General features: G+C 24.0%; 1 protein-coding gene across 1 annotated transcript in view; it reads left to right on the top strand.

Moving 5' to 3' along the window:
- The first annotated feature begins 1885 nt into the window (after positions 1–1885).
- Positions 1886–15515, top strand: part of LOC117172633 (dnaJ homolog subfamily C member 10-like) — a 30224-nt gene continuing 16594 nt past the window's right edge. The window contains exons 1-8 of the mRNA XM_033360738.1: positions 1886–2258; positions 5421–5577; positions 5709–5925; positions 8454–8665; positions 8940–9164; positions 12659–12868; positions 12946–13072; positions 13164–13382. Of these exons, the coding sequence (XP_033216629.1) occupies positions 2257–2258; positions 5421–5577; positions 5709–5925; positions 8454–8665; positions 8940–9164; positions 12659–12868; positions 12946–13072; positions 13164–13382 (1369 nt within the window). The 5' untranslated portion in view covers positions 1886–2256. The remainder of the gene's footprint in view (positions 2259–5420; positions 5578–5708; positions 5926–8453; positions 8666–8939; positions 9165–12658; positions 12869–12945; positions 13073–13163; positions 13383–15515) is intronic.

Genomic DNA, 15515 nt, shown 5'->3' with positions numbered 1-15515 from the left:
CGAAAATAAATAGGTATGAATTATCAATATAGTAATAAGATATTCTACTTGAATTGTTAGTTGTTGCAACTATTGAAATTTGAATAAAGTTCTTTGTTAATTTTTTAGAGAAAAATATTGGTTATATAAATCCCTTTTCATCTAAAATTTACTACTTGAAAAAAAAATATTTTTGCATTACAAAATTACGAGAAAAGACACCAGGTGTGTCAAGTTTGACTATTTCGTCATTCGTTACATGTTACATTAATTTTGGGTTAAATAAATGTTGTCATTCTTACTATTTCTCGCTGCGGTAAGATTGCAGTAAATAAAAGTTAATCCTAATTTATTGTTTTTAAAATTTACACTTAAAAATTATGCATAATTATGTTTTACAATTACATAGCATTTCTGTAAATTTGATGATTTACATTTGAAATTTTCTCAGGGAAATTGATTGGTCTGTGATTTAACTACAACAATCTGGTAAAAGTCATTGAATTACTGTAACTTTCAATAACTGTCAAGCAGAATAAACCTGCAAATTTTGTATTTGATTTTGAAATTGTTTTATTCCGTTTATAAAAGATTCTAAGTTTAAAAAATGAGTTCTTAAGATCTCCAGAGGTCTTTGAATATTATTGGTCAGGGAAAATGAAAAATTGTTCTTTGCAAATTTCTTGCCTTGTATTTATAATTCTTTTTTGTAGTTGCTTTCTCCTGCAGATTATTTTTTCAGTTCAAAAATTTTTTTATTTGTTTAAAAATTCCACAATTTTTTTAAAAATTCGCCCTTTTTGTTTGAAAATTCATCTCTTTCGTTTTAGGTTTTATTAGGTAGAAAACTGATATTTTTCGAATTGATAATTCAACTGCGTTCGAAATTGTTCAAATTTGGCTTGAAGGTTCAACAATTTAGATGAACTTCTTTTTCTTTAAGGACTGAAAAATATTTATTTGTTGAAAATTTGTTTTTTATTTGATTTTCAAATGAATTTTTATGATATTTTATTTCTTTGTTGAAATATCACCCATCACTCTTTTTTTATTGAGAATTCATCTTTTTAGTTTGAAAATTCAATTCGTTTATTTAGAATTCAATTATGCTGTTGAAAATTACGGTATTATGTTCAAAAGTAATATTTTATGGTAGAAAACTCATTTTTTGTTTAAAATAAATAAATTTGAAAATTAAAAATTTCTATCTGAAATAATGTTTAATTCGTTTTTATTGAAGAAAAGATTTTAAAAGATGGAATATGAGTTTCAATTGTCAGGGAAAATACAAGATTGGTCAAGCAAACATCAGAAAAGTTTCAAAATGAAGTTTTCACCCTTCAAAACATTTATAGTGTCTTAAATACATAAAAATTCCATTAGTTTCACGTCCCATATCTTATTATTTTTGAATATCATAAATTAAATTTTTATTTAAATTATATTAAATTTCATTTAAATATATCAATACATTGTTTGTAAAATCTCCATCAAATCCATTTTATTATTAATTAAAAATCAATTAATTAATTATATAACCTAAAAATTAATACCTTTTGAATGAAAGTTTCAATTAATGTCACCAGAAATATTATTGATTTTGAAATCGTATTATTCTTAAATTTGGTGTGTAATTGAAGTAAGAATATATTACAATCTTTCCTCACATTTGAAAATTCGCGGGGGATTTTCTACTCATGCGCACTTATCTCTTTACCTAAAAATTGCTTTTATTTACTTGAATAGAAAGATATTAAAGTATTAAAAGTGAATAATGAACTTTCATACAAATTTAGATAAGAATTACTCAAATTCGATAAAGTTTTAATAACAAAACTAATTTAAAGAGTCGAATAATCATCGTCGGTAATGCAGTTTAGTTTTCAACTGACAGGGACTGACAGCAAGTGCTGCTCCAAAATTTTAATAAAATAACCATTTTATCGAAAAACTACCCTGTAAAAGAGGGTTTAATATAAATAAACAAAAGCTTTATCTTTAAATGTGATAACTTTATCCTGCAAATTTTCTTTTTTTACATCTGAACTATTTTTGAAGTAATTTGCATAGGTGAAATGTAATTTGTAGGTTAGGTTGGGGTTCCGAGATTAATTCCAAATAGGGTTCCGGATGCTGGAATATGTCTCTTCTCTTATAGTGTGGGCGTCAAATGTCGAGTGAGAAAGTAGGAAATCATTGAATAAATGATAATGGGAAGATAAGACCGATAAAGGCAAGGATAGTTCGGGAAACTTAGTAACATAACCTCCCCTCAAAATGTAAGTGTAACTAAATTTTTCTATTATTATCCATATTTAAATTTTGGTAATTGATCAGAAATTGTGCTTTTTTTATTCAAACTACAAATAATATAAGGAAAATCGTTTACTTTTTAACAAATAAACGTTGATTTTGGAAACGTTGATTTCTTTTCACCCTATTTTATTTTTCGTCTGTAATTTTATCATTTAAATGAAAATGTATCATTTAAATTAAATTTTAATTTTTTATGTCTATATTTAAATCTTAAGTTATTTTAATTGATTTTTAAATAGCGTCTGATATAGGGTGACCAGATGGATTGATCGGAAAATCAGAATATAATCCGTCTCTCATCCCCTTTGACCACTAATTTCCCTATCCCTGACATTTAAAAAAACAGGGTTATTGCTACAAAATACCAATTTTCAAATTCTCCAAATTTCCCAGAATTTTCCCTGGCCAAATTTTCATTTCCCCTGAGTTTTATAAATTTTTCTTTTAGGTTGAATTTTTAATCAAAGGAATTTATTTTCAAACAAATATAAATTTTCAACCAGTGAGAAACATTTTCTACCAAAAAAAAAAACAACAATGTTTTAAAAAAATACATGAATTTTCAATCAAAAAATAAAACTTTTCAACCCAAAGTGGAATAGCTTGTTTATAGATGAAAAGATTAATTTTTGACAAAGATATGAATCGCCAATCAAAAAGATGAATTTTCGAGCAAGACGATTATTGTTCTACAATTTTAAACAGCATAGTTAAATTTTAGACCAAAAGTACGAATTTGCAATCAGCAATGTGAAGTTTCAACCATAAAGATTCAACTTTTCGATTAAATAAATGAATTGTCAACCAAGAAGATGCATATTTCAGCAAGAAGATTAATATGCTACCACAAAAGACGAATTTCAACAAAATAGATGGATTTTAAACCAAATAATTGAATTTTCAACTAAAGAAGATTCAAACAAACATGGACTATTTAAACTTTTCAGTAAAACAAATTAATTTTCTAGAAAAAAAAAGAATTTTCAACAAAATAGTTACATTTTTAACCAAAGAAAAGTATTTTTAACTATAATTATGAATCTTTAATTTGAAGAAAAAAAACTTTGAACAGCATACTTAAATTTTCCAACCAAAATAAGAATTTTCAACCTTAAAGGTTAATTTTCTACAACAAAAAAATACAAATTAAAAAAAATTACATGAATTTTCAACCAAAAAATCCAAATTTTCACCCCTAAGTGGAATAGTTATTTTTACAGGTGGAAAAATAAATGTTTAACAATAAAAAGCTAATTTTCACTAAAATAGTTAATTTTTCAACCAAAGAAATGAATGGTCAAACAAAACGATGAATTTTTTGAGTAAGAATCTTATTATTCTACCACTAAAGACGAATTTTCAACCAAATAATTGATTTTTTAACTAAAGAAGATAATTTTTCAAACAACCATTGGCTAGTTAAATTTTCGGTTGTAAATAAATTAATTTTTTCACAAAAAAAATAGTTTTCAACAAAATGGTTGAATTTTTCAACAACAAAAAATAGAATTTTTTATTACAATTATAAATCTTCAATTCAAAAAATAATAATAACTTTGAACCGCATACTTAAATTATCGACAAAAAATATGAATTTTCAACCATAAAGATTAATTTTCCACAAAAAAAAGACAAATATTTAACAAAATACATGATTTTCCATCCAAAAAATATATATGGATATAATTTTACCCCAAAGTGGAATAGATATGTTTACAGTTAAAAAAATTAATTTTTAAACATAAAAAAGAATAAAAGAAAATACTTTTTTTCACCAGGAAGATTAATATTTTACCACAATAGACGAATATTAAATGAGATGCATGAATTTTCAACCAAATTGTTGCATTTTCAACTAAAGAACATAAATTTTCAACCAAATAGGTACTATTAAATGTAGAGTTAAAAAAACTAAATTAAAAAAAAAATAGTCGAGTTTTCAACCAAAGAAATAAACTGTCAACCAAAAAGATGAATGTTTCACTTGGAAAATTTATATTGTACCGCAAAAAACAAAATTTTAACAAGGTATACGAATTTTCAACCAAAAATATTCAACGAAATACTCACATTTTTATCAAAATAAATGAATTTTGACTATAATTATGAATTTTCAATAATAAAAATTTATTTTCCAGCATAAAGATTAATTTTCTACGATAAAATACTATTTTTCAACAAAATACTTGAATTTTAAATTAAAACCGATAAATTTGAAACCAAAGACGACTTATTGAAATTATGAGTTAAAAAAATCAATTTTGAATATAAAAAAAAAGTTTCAACAAAATAGTTACAGTTTTAATGAATAAAATTAATTTTTAAACAAATAGTTAAATTTTCGTCCACAAAGCTGAATTGTCAACCTTTTTTTAGTCACTAGATGATACTAGTTATTACTAATTACTACTATTTACTTTTTACCAGTAATTTTTTCAGTTAGAAAAATTAACTTTGCAGCAAAAAACATAATATTTTAATCAGTTAAACATTTTTTTTAATATTTAAATTTTTAGCCAAAAAAAAAGGTTTTTTCATCACATTTATGAATGATAAATTCAACCAAAAAAGCTTTCTCAGACAATAAAGAAAATAAGTTCTATAATGCATGTGGAATTTTCATGCCAAAAAAGACAAAATTTCTACAAAACAGTTGAATTTCTAACCTAAGAGATTAAATTTTTTGTTTTTAATAAAATTATTGAATTTTAAAGAAAATAATCAAATTTCATGTTCATTCCTTGAGTTTATAAATTATACAAATAACTTTTACGAGATTAAAATTTGTATTTAAGTAATTAAATACAATCTGTTCGATATGTTAATTATTTTAAATACTTTTCAAAACTTTTAATTTTTTAGGCATTTTGATATTTTCTTTTCTTTATAAATATTAGTAAAGTTCCATACATATCAAGTTTTTGAATTTGAAATACGGAACAAAATTTAGGTTCGAAAAATCGCAAATCTTCACTTTCGGCATACAAAATCAGTAAAAGCAAAGAAAATCAAGACAACGATAAAAAATCAGAACGTCTCGCCACCCTAAACATATACAAATATTGTCATGTATTAATAAATTAAGGCGATTATCTCTGACGAAAATCCATATTTAATTATTTCAGGTACAAAACGCTCATTTTCATTATACTGATATCGTTTTCCCTCGTCTTGGGTGAAGATTATTATAAACTCTTAGGATTGGAAAGAACAGCTGATCAGCGAGAAATTAGGAAAGCTTTTAAGAAACTCGCTGTTACTCAGCATCCAGATAAAAACACGGTAATTAAAAAAAATTTTATACTCTCAGGGTGGCTGCAAAATAAGAAAACTTTGATTTTTATATTTGATATTTTAGATTCATTTTTCTATTTTCTTATCTTTAATGTTTTTTTTGTTTTTTTTGAATAAAGGATGATCCTCAAGCTCACGACAAATTCGTGAAACTTACATCTGCTTACGAAGTTTTAAAAGATCCAGATTTAAGGAAAAAATATGATCTTTATGGAGAAGAAGGACTCGATGGCAGTAATAAACGCAATCAGTATCATTCTTGGACTTACTATCAGAACAACTTTGGAATTTATGACGATGATCCTCAAATCGTGACTCTTAATAGCAATGATTACTGTATGAATTTTTTTTTCAAATTATTTTATTTTATTTGATAAATGCATGAAATAAAATACAAAACCGACAAACATAATATTTTAATAGACTTGGCAGCAAAAAATGATCTCAAAACAGGGGAAATAGGGTCATTTTTCACGAAAATCGGGTAAAAAATTCTATTAAATAAAATTAATTTATATGTATCATATTGGATTAAATATGAAAAATTAAATTTCTCTGAGTTAAAGTCGAAATAAATATAATAATATATTTTTAAAAACAGTTGAGTTTAAAACCTAAAAAGATGAATTTTTAACGAAGAAAGATGATTTTTAATCAAATAGTTGAATCTTCAGGAAATAAATTAATTTTTAGTGAAATAGTTGCATTTACAACAAAATAGTTGAACTTTCAAGTAAAGAAAAATGTTTTTCCGAACCAGTTTTCGCATTTCCAAACAAAAAACTTGTTTGCCCAATGAAAAATCAATTTCGTTTAATAATTAAATTATAACTAAATTATTTAGAAGATAAAAATTATGCTGCTTATATAAATACTTAAATTTTGAATAAAATAGTTGAATTTTTAACAACAACAAAAAAAGAATGAACTTCAACCAAGAACTTTTTCAGCATAAAAATATGATTTTTCAACTATCAGTGGAATTTTCGTAATAAAAGGTTTACTTTTTAACAATATAATTAAATTTTGAAGACAAAAATTAAATTTTAAACAAAACTTTTGAATTCGTTACCGTATAGTTGACATTTAAGCAGAAAAAAAATTAATTATAAACCAAATAGATCATTAATTTTTCTAATTAAAAATAAATTTTGTTTTATAATTAATATGTATTTAAAATAAGAAAAATATGTGTGTAAATTATACTGGATATATAAATCGTCGTTTTTTTAACCAAATAGCTGCATTTTCAAGCCAAAAAGATTAATTCTATATCAAAATAGTTGTAATTTTCTACAAAACAGTTAAATTTTAATTTGGGAAATATAAATTTTCAACAAAAAAGTTCATTTATACGCAAACAGCTGAATTTTAAACTGAAAACGACCAATTAAGAACCAAAGAATGAAATAGTGAAATTTGCACCCTAAAAAATTGATTTTCAACAACAACCAAATTTTTTAGCCAAAAAGTTTATTTTTCAAGACAAAAGAACAAATTTTTTGGAAAACAGATGAATTTTTAATCGAAAATAACAAATTTTATCTTCAAAAAAAAGTATGTTCAACAAAAAAGTTAAATGCTACAAAAAATAAAAATGTCCACAAAATAGTTGAAGTTTCAACTAAAATTATGAATCTTTAACAAAAAAAATTTTCAAGAAAGTTTATTTTTTAACCAGTTAGTTTTATTTTTAATCGAAAAAGATTATTTCTCAAAGAAAAATATAATAGTTAATATTTTCTCCAATAAGAAGTTTTAATTTGAAATAAAAAGCAGTCGAACTTAAATCAAAGGACGAGTATTGAATAAAAGAGATTTTTTACATAAAATTTGAAATTTCTATCTGAAAACATGATTTTTCGACCAAAAAGCTTATTTTCCACCAAATAAATGAATTTTCATGCAAAATGGATGGATTTTCAACAAAATAGTTGAATATTTAACCAGAGAGTTGGATTTTCCAGCCGAAATAAAGAACTTTTTTGAAGACAGTGAAGTATTCAATCCAAAAGGACGAATTTCATATCCGATAAAACTGATATTTAACCAAACATTTCTCATTTTTCTTTCCTCTTTTTTATTTTTGTCCGAAAATCATTTTTTTTTATTTAAAAAAATTTTGTTTTATATATTTATATATATATATATGGACGAAAAAAAGGATTTTTCATTTGGATTTTAATCTGATTACATTTTTAACTATAAGAAAAGATCAAATTTCTAACAAAAGAGATGAGTTTTCAAACCAAAAATACGAAATTTTAACAAAAAAAGTTGTCTTTTCAACCAGGAAAGAGCTTTCAGATAAGCTACAAAAAATCTCGGCAAAAATGTTGTTTTTAAAAATAAAAATATGAATTTTCAACCGAAAACTGGAATTTTAAACTAAAAAATATCCTTTTTTCAGTCAAAAAATGAATTTTTAACAATACAGTTGCATTTTTGACAAGGTATTTGAATTTAAAAAAAAATTAATTCTCAGTGAAAAATTTAATCTTTGAATTTTCCAATAAAAACGATCATTTTCTTTCCAAAAATAAACTAGTTAAATTGTAAGTTTAAACAATTAATTCAAAATAAAAGGATTTTCAATAAAATAGTGAAAAATTCTACTATTTGGTTGAAGATTGAACTATTTTGTTGAAAATTGAAGAAATCAAATTTGAATCAAAAATATAATAATTTTTTGAAGCATATCAAATAATTGTTATTCACCCGTTAGTGTGACGTAGTTTTATAACCTTTTTTGTTAAATTTAGAACTTGATTGAATATTCTTTTCATATTTTTTAAATATAAATTTAATTATAATTTATAAATTTATTATAATACCTTATTATTGTAAGTTTTTTATATTTACAGTCGAAAATGTATTCGAATCAGAAAAAATGTGGCTCATAAATTTTTATTCGCCAATGTGTAGTCACTGTCATCATTTGGCGCCAGTTTGGCGAAAAGTTGCTAAGGAATTGGAAGGTGTGATTCGTGTCGGGGCTGTAAATTGTGAGGATGATTGGCATATTTGTAGTCAAATTGGAATCCAATCATATCCAACTTTGATGCATTATCCAAAGGTTTAACCAAATTTAATTATATATTCGTATTTCTTGAATCTAAAGTTCAGATTAAATTTCTTAACAGACGTTTAGGATTTTAAATTTATATTCCGTTTCAAATTTAACCGATTAAATAACTAATTTACTATGTTTTCCATTAAGAATTTAAATTATTTGACAGCTTTATTTTATTTTTTTTTAAACGATTCGAGAATTTTCAATTATTAAAACTAGACCTTTTGTTTTTATTCATATTATTTCTATTATTTATCTTAAAAATCTGGATTTTCAGAATTCGAAGCATGGTGTCCGGTATAGCGGAGAAAAAACACACGAAGCGATTCTACAATTCGTTTTAGAGAGACTAGATGCAAAAATCGACAAAATTAATAAAAAAGTATGGAATCATTTATTAAAGGGCGTCCAATCAACAGAAAAACCGACCTTGGTTTTCATTTGTGGAAGTAATCGTTACTGTTTTACATCCGACGAGCGACTCAAAGTCGCAGAAATATTTGTAAGTATGATAAATTAATATATTAAACAAACTAATTTGGTTGCTGAGTAATTATAATTTGTAAAATTCGATTTTTCTGTTGTTGAAAAAATGCGACTAATCGACTTTTTTCCGTTTTTCTCGGAAGTTTGATGCATACTTAGTTTCAATTTTTGTCACAATAAAACTTTTAAAATTTAAATTAAAAACTAGGAAAACGGTACAATTTGAACTGAGAACATTAAGAATTGATTGATTTCTTATTAAAGAAATATTTCGAACATTTTAAATTTACAGTGTTTGGAATTGAATAATTGAATCCGTATTCACGGCTTTAATTTTTTTTTCAAATTACAAGCCTTAAAAGATGGACATTTTTGAGTTGAAAACATTTAAAGCCGACTAATTTCAAATTTAATTACTGAATAATTAGAATCCAATAAGAAAATCTAACTATTTTTAGTTGTAAGTTTATTATTTTTCGTTAAAAATTCGAATATTTGGATGAAAATGTAATTCTTGTTGTTCTTTAATGTTAGAAAGCCATATTTTTGGTTGGATTTTCATCTTCCTTAATTGAAAGTTAATTTTTATTTTGAAAATTGAAATCTCTTCTGAAAAATTCGTCTTTTTACTTGAAAATTAAAATATATGGTTAAAAAATTTAACAATTTTGTCTGAAATTGCTGTCTTTGGACTAGCACTTCAGCTACTCAGTTGTAAATGAAACTATTTGATTAAAAATAAATTATTATTTAAAAATTCTCCTTTTTGGCTTAAAATTCATATTTCATCGTTGAAAATTTAACTATTTGGTTTAAGGCTAATATTTTTTGTTGAAAATACAACTCTTCTGAAAATTCATCTTTTTGCTTGATAATAGAACGATTTGAATAAAAATCTAAACATTTTATTGTAAATTCCACCTTTTTTATAAAAAAATAGATCAAAATTCAACTATGTATTTGATTTCAAATCTTTCTTCGTTGAAAATTGTTTTTTTTTCTTTCTTGAAAATTGAAACATTTGGTTAAAAATATAACTATTTCGTTGAATATTCGCCTTTTTTATTGAAAATATTTCAAAATTAAACTATTTGGATTAAAATCCAGCTTTCTTCGTTGAAAATTTGTCTTTTTGGCTTGGAAATTTAACTATTTTGTTGAAAGAGCAGTTTTTTTTGTGATTTTTTTCTTTTTTGTTGGAAAATTCGTCTTGGTTAAAAGTGAAATTTTTGTTGAAAATACAATTGTATTCTGAAAAATTCGTCATTTTGATAGAAAATTGATCTATTCAACTAAAAATTTAACTAATTTGTTGAACATTCCTCTCTTTTGATTAAAAGTCATTTAAAATTCAACTATTTTAACTATTTGGTTTAAAATTCAGTTTTTTTCGTTGAAAATTCTTTTTTTTGCTTGAAAATTGAACCATTTGGTTAAAAATTTAACTATTTTGTTGAATATTCGCCTTTTTTATTGAAAATATTTTAAAATTAAACTATTTAGATTAAAATTTAGCTTTCTAACTGAAAATTTGTCTTTTTGGCTTAAAAATTTAACTGTTTAGTTTAAAAAGCAGTTGTTTTTGTTTGAATTTTTATCTTTTTTGATGGAAAATTCGTCTTTCTTGGTTGAAAGTGAAATTTTTGTTGAAAATTCAACTGTATTCTGAAAAATTCGTCATTTTGATAGAAAATTGAACCAACTTAACTAACTTTCGAAAATTCCTCTCTTTTGATGAAACAGCATTCAAAATTAAACTATGTATTTCATTTAAAATCCATCTTTCTGATTTGAAAATTTGTCTTTTTGCTTGAAAATTGAAACAGTTGGTTAAAAATGTAACTATTTTGTTGGAAATTCCACCTTTTTTATTAAAAAATATTCAAAATTTAACTATTTAGTATAAAATCTATCTTTCTCTGTTGAAAATTCGTTTTTTTTTTGTTGAAAATTGAGCCATTTGGTTAAAAATTTAACTATTTTGTTAAAAAAGCAGTTATTTTTGGTTGATTTTTTGTCTTTTTTGTTTGAAAATTCGTCTTTCTTGGTTAAAAGTGAAATTTTTGTTGGAAACTCAACTGTCTTCTGAAAAATTCGTAATTTTGATAGAAGATTGAACAATTCGACTAAAATTTAACTAATTCGTTGAAAATTCCTCTCTTTTGATTAAAAATCATTCAAATTTCAACTATTTGATTTAAAATTCAGTTTTTTCGTTGAAAATTCTTCTTTTTGCTTGAAAATTGAACCATTTGGTTAAAAATTTAACTCTTTTTTTGAATATTCGTCTTTTTTATGAATAATATTTAAAAATTAAACTATTTGGATTAAACTTCAGCTTTCTTCATTGAAAATCCGTCTTTTTGGTTTGAAAATTTAACTGTTTGGTTTAAAAAGCAGTTATTTTTGGTTGAATTTTTATCTTTTTTGATGGAAAATTCGTCTTTCTTGGTTGAAAGTTAACTTTTTTTTTGGAAAATCATTTGGCTTCTGAAAAATTGATCTTTTTGCTTGAAAATTCAACTATTTCGTTTAAGTTTTATCTTCTTTGTTTGAAAATTTACCATTTGGTTCAGAATTCATCTTCCATTGGTTAAAAATTCAAATATTTTGTCAAAAGTTTATTTTTCGTTGGCTGAAGAGTAATTGTTTAACTGAAAAGTTAACTATTCCATTTTGGGTTGAAAATGTATGTTTTTTTTTAAAGTTGATGTATTTTGTTAAATTTTAAAAATTTTTAATGAAAATTCGAGCTTATTCGTTTAAAATTCATTTTCTTTTTGATAATTCAAATATAATTGGATAAAGGTCTAAACATTTTTTTAAAATAATTTATTCTTTTGGTTAAAGATTCATCTCTTTGGTTTAAAATTGAACTATTTTGTTGAAAATTCGTTTTTGAATTTTTGGTTGAAAATTGATCGGTTTTAGTCAAATATTCAACTTTTTGGTTGAAAATTCGTCTCTTTTAGTCTAAAATTAATCTTCTTGGTTGAAAAGTAATCTTTTGTCAATTTTTGTTCTAAATCATTCGACTTTTTAACTTCAAAACTCAACTTTTGTTAAAATTCCATCTCGTTTGATTGAAAATTCAATTACTTTCTTCAAAATGGAATATATCTCGCCTGAAAATCTTAGGAATATTAAGCTTTTCATACTGAATTCAATATTTTATCTATATTAATTTTATTTAAAAGAATTTGTTCCTCTATTCCCCTTTTTTGATAAAAAAATCATCCAATTTCCTCTGTTTCCAGAACATTTTGGGCTGTGAATTCGGTCGTTTTAATAAATTAATAATTTCATATTCAAATTATACAATTCCAAATTAAAAGCCTTTCTGAAATTCAAAATTAATATAAATTGAAAACTTTTCTCATTTGAAAATAATTATATACCAAACAAATAAAGTTATTTTTTTCAATCATTTCTTTTAAATTTTGTCCGACTAATGCGATTTTTTTCTTTTTTATATGATTGAACCTTCTATTTTCACTTCATCTCTTTCAGGATAAGATGATAAACATAAATATTTTTACGTGTGACAAGAAGTGCGATGATAAAATTTCTGAAGACGCTGGAGTCGTTTATTTCCCTCCAGGAAACGAAAATGCTTGGAAATCAATTTCCTTGGAGGATGCGTCAGATGTTGACGAGTTAGTTAAAAAAATTCTCGAACAGCTGCCCGAACCGCAAGACATTAGCGATTCTGATTTCGAAGTGAGGATTTAAAAAGAGTTTAATTCGAATTTTCGTTGTCTTTCTAAGTGTGTCAGCTAATTTTCAATTTTTTTCAGAAAATTAAAAAGGGTCTCGAGTCTCGGGAAGAAGACGGTTGGCTGATTTGTTTTTATGTCGGTCACGCGACTGAATTAGACGTTCAATTAAAAAAATTACCGAGTATGGTTCGAGACATGAATTTAGGTAAAGAAGTCGCGTTTTTTTCTCTATTTAATACATTTTCGCGGGATCTTTTTTGCCCAATTTTATTACTAAAAAAAAACTCTTTTTCCAGGTAAAATAAATTGTGGGAGGTATGCAAAGCTTTGCAGCAATTTGAACGTGAATCGGTATCCAGCCTGGGGAGTTTTGAAACCAGGTGGAGCTTTTGAATTAAGTCATGGGAAAAATACGATCAACGATATCGCGAGATTCGCTAAAAACAGCATTAAGGCCACAAATGTCTGGGCGCTTTCCGCTGATAAAATTCTCTCAATTCTCCAACGGAAAAATGGTAAGAATTTTTTCCAGTTTTTTTAGGAATTAGATGTGCACACATCCTGGAAATGTCAGGAAATTATTTTTTTTTTTAAGTCAGGGAATTTTTTCGGTAGTGTACTTAAATTGTTTTTTAATTTCAATATAAAATTGAATAACAATGATTCTTTATTTGCAAAAGTAGTTTTATATTAGAGTATTTACATTTTTTTTAATTCGATCTTTTTGGAAAAAAATTATTTTATTGAAAATACATCTTTTTGCTTTAAAATTCCACGATTTGTTTAGATTTTTTTAAAAATTAAAAATAAAATTATTTTTTAATTTAAATGTCAACTACTGTATTTTTCATCCAGAAAGTATATTTTTGTCAATGGAAATTTAATTATTTGATTGAAAGTTGGACTTTTGTTATAAATTAATTTTAAAGTTAGAAATGAACATTTTTTTGTTGAAAATCTGTTTTTTCTTCGACTGAGAATTGATTTTTTTATTGTCAATTTAACTATTCTCTAGTTGAAATTTTAAATATTTTGTTGCCTTTTTTTCGTTGACAATTGATTTTTTTAACTGAAAGTCTAACTATTCCAGTTGAATATTCTATCATTTTAGTTACAAAATCTTGTCTGGTTGTATTTACATTTTTGTAAACCAAAAATAAAGTTGCTCAATTTTTGGTTGCAAAATTATATTTTTAGTTGAAAATTCGTCTTTTTTTGTAACAACTAATCTTTTTTGTTGAAAATTGAATCATTTTAGTTAAAGATTCATCATTTGACTTGAAAATTCATCACTATTTGAAAAAGTAAAATTTTTTTTTATGTTTAGTTTTCTTTGGTTGACATTTTTTTTTTACTAAAATTGTGACTTCCAATTGAATATTCTATTATTTTAATTGAAAATTCATCTCTTTGGTTGAATATTAATTTTCATCACAGAAAATTTAATTTAATTTTATATTTTTTTGTAGAAATTAATCTTTTTCGTTGAAAATTAAATTATTCCCATTAAGGATTCGACATTTTAGTTCAAAATTCATCACTTTATTTGAAAATGGAACAATTTTTTTAATTAGATTTTTTTATTGAAAGTTCTTGTTTTTTCAACTGAAAATGTCACTCTTGCAATTTAATATTCCTTCATTTTAGTTAAAAATGTATCTCTTATGTTGAAAAATTAGTCTTCTTTTGTTGTTGAACATTCATATTTTTTGGAGAAAATTAATATTTTTCTTTGGAAATTTAACTATTTCAGTTGAAGATTCATAATTTTAGTTGAAAATTCATTACTTTGCTCGAAAAAGTAACCATTGTTTTTGAAAATTAGTATTTTAAAATTATTTAACTAATCAATTTCTTGTTCAAAGGTGATTTTTCATATAAATTAATCTTTTTCGCTGAAAATAAAACTATTGCAGCTAAAGATTCATAATTTTAATTGAAAATTCATCAATTTGACTGAAAATGTAATGATTTTTTCATTAGTTTCTTTTTTGGTTGTAAATTAATTTTTTTAAATAAAAAATATAACTACTCCAGTTGATTATTCCCTTATTTTAGTTCAAAATTCATATTTTTTCTTTAAAATGAAACCATTATTTTTTATAATTAGCTTATTTTTTAACTGAAAATCTAACTCTTACAGCTTAATATTCCATCATTTTCGTTAAAAATTTATCTCTTTGTTTGAACATTAATTTTTTCAACATAAAATTTAACTATTCAATTTTTGTTTGAAAAATGATATTTTGTTGTTGAAAATTCGTTTATTTTGTTAAAAATTCGTCTGGTTTGATAGAAATTAATCCCCTTAGTTGAAAATTCATCACTGGTAAAAAAATTAACCATTTTTTTTTAGAATTAGTTTTCTTTGTTTCAAAATTGTATATATTTTTAAAACTTAAATTGTAATTCAAATGAAATATTCCATCATTTTATTTGGCAATTCATCTCTTTTGTTACATGTTATTGTTTATAATTGAAAATTTAACTATTCAAGTTTCGATTGAAAAATTTTTGGTTTTCGTTGAATGTTACACTGTTGGTTAAAAATTAAATTATTCTAGTTAAAAATTCTTCATTTTAGTTGGAAATACATTTTTTTTTTGGTTTAAAATTCAAATATTCCAGTTGAAGATTTAGAATTTTAG

This window comes from Belonocnema kinseyi, chromosome 5 (genome assembly GCF_010883055.1).
Source record: "Belonocnema kinseyi isolate 2016_QV_RU_SX_M_011 chromosome 5, B_treatae_v1, whole genome shotgun sequence".
NCBI lineage: Eukaryota > Metazoa > Arthropoda > Insecta > Hymenoptera > Cynipidae > Belonocnema > Belonocnema kinseyi.
The sequence above is the reverse complement of the archived record's forward strand: the minus strand, read 5'-3'. Positions and strand labels throughout refer to the sequence as shown.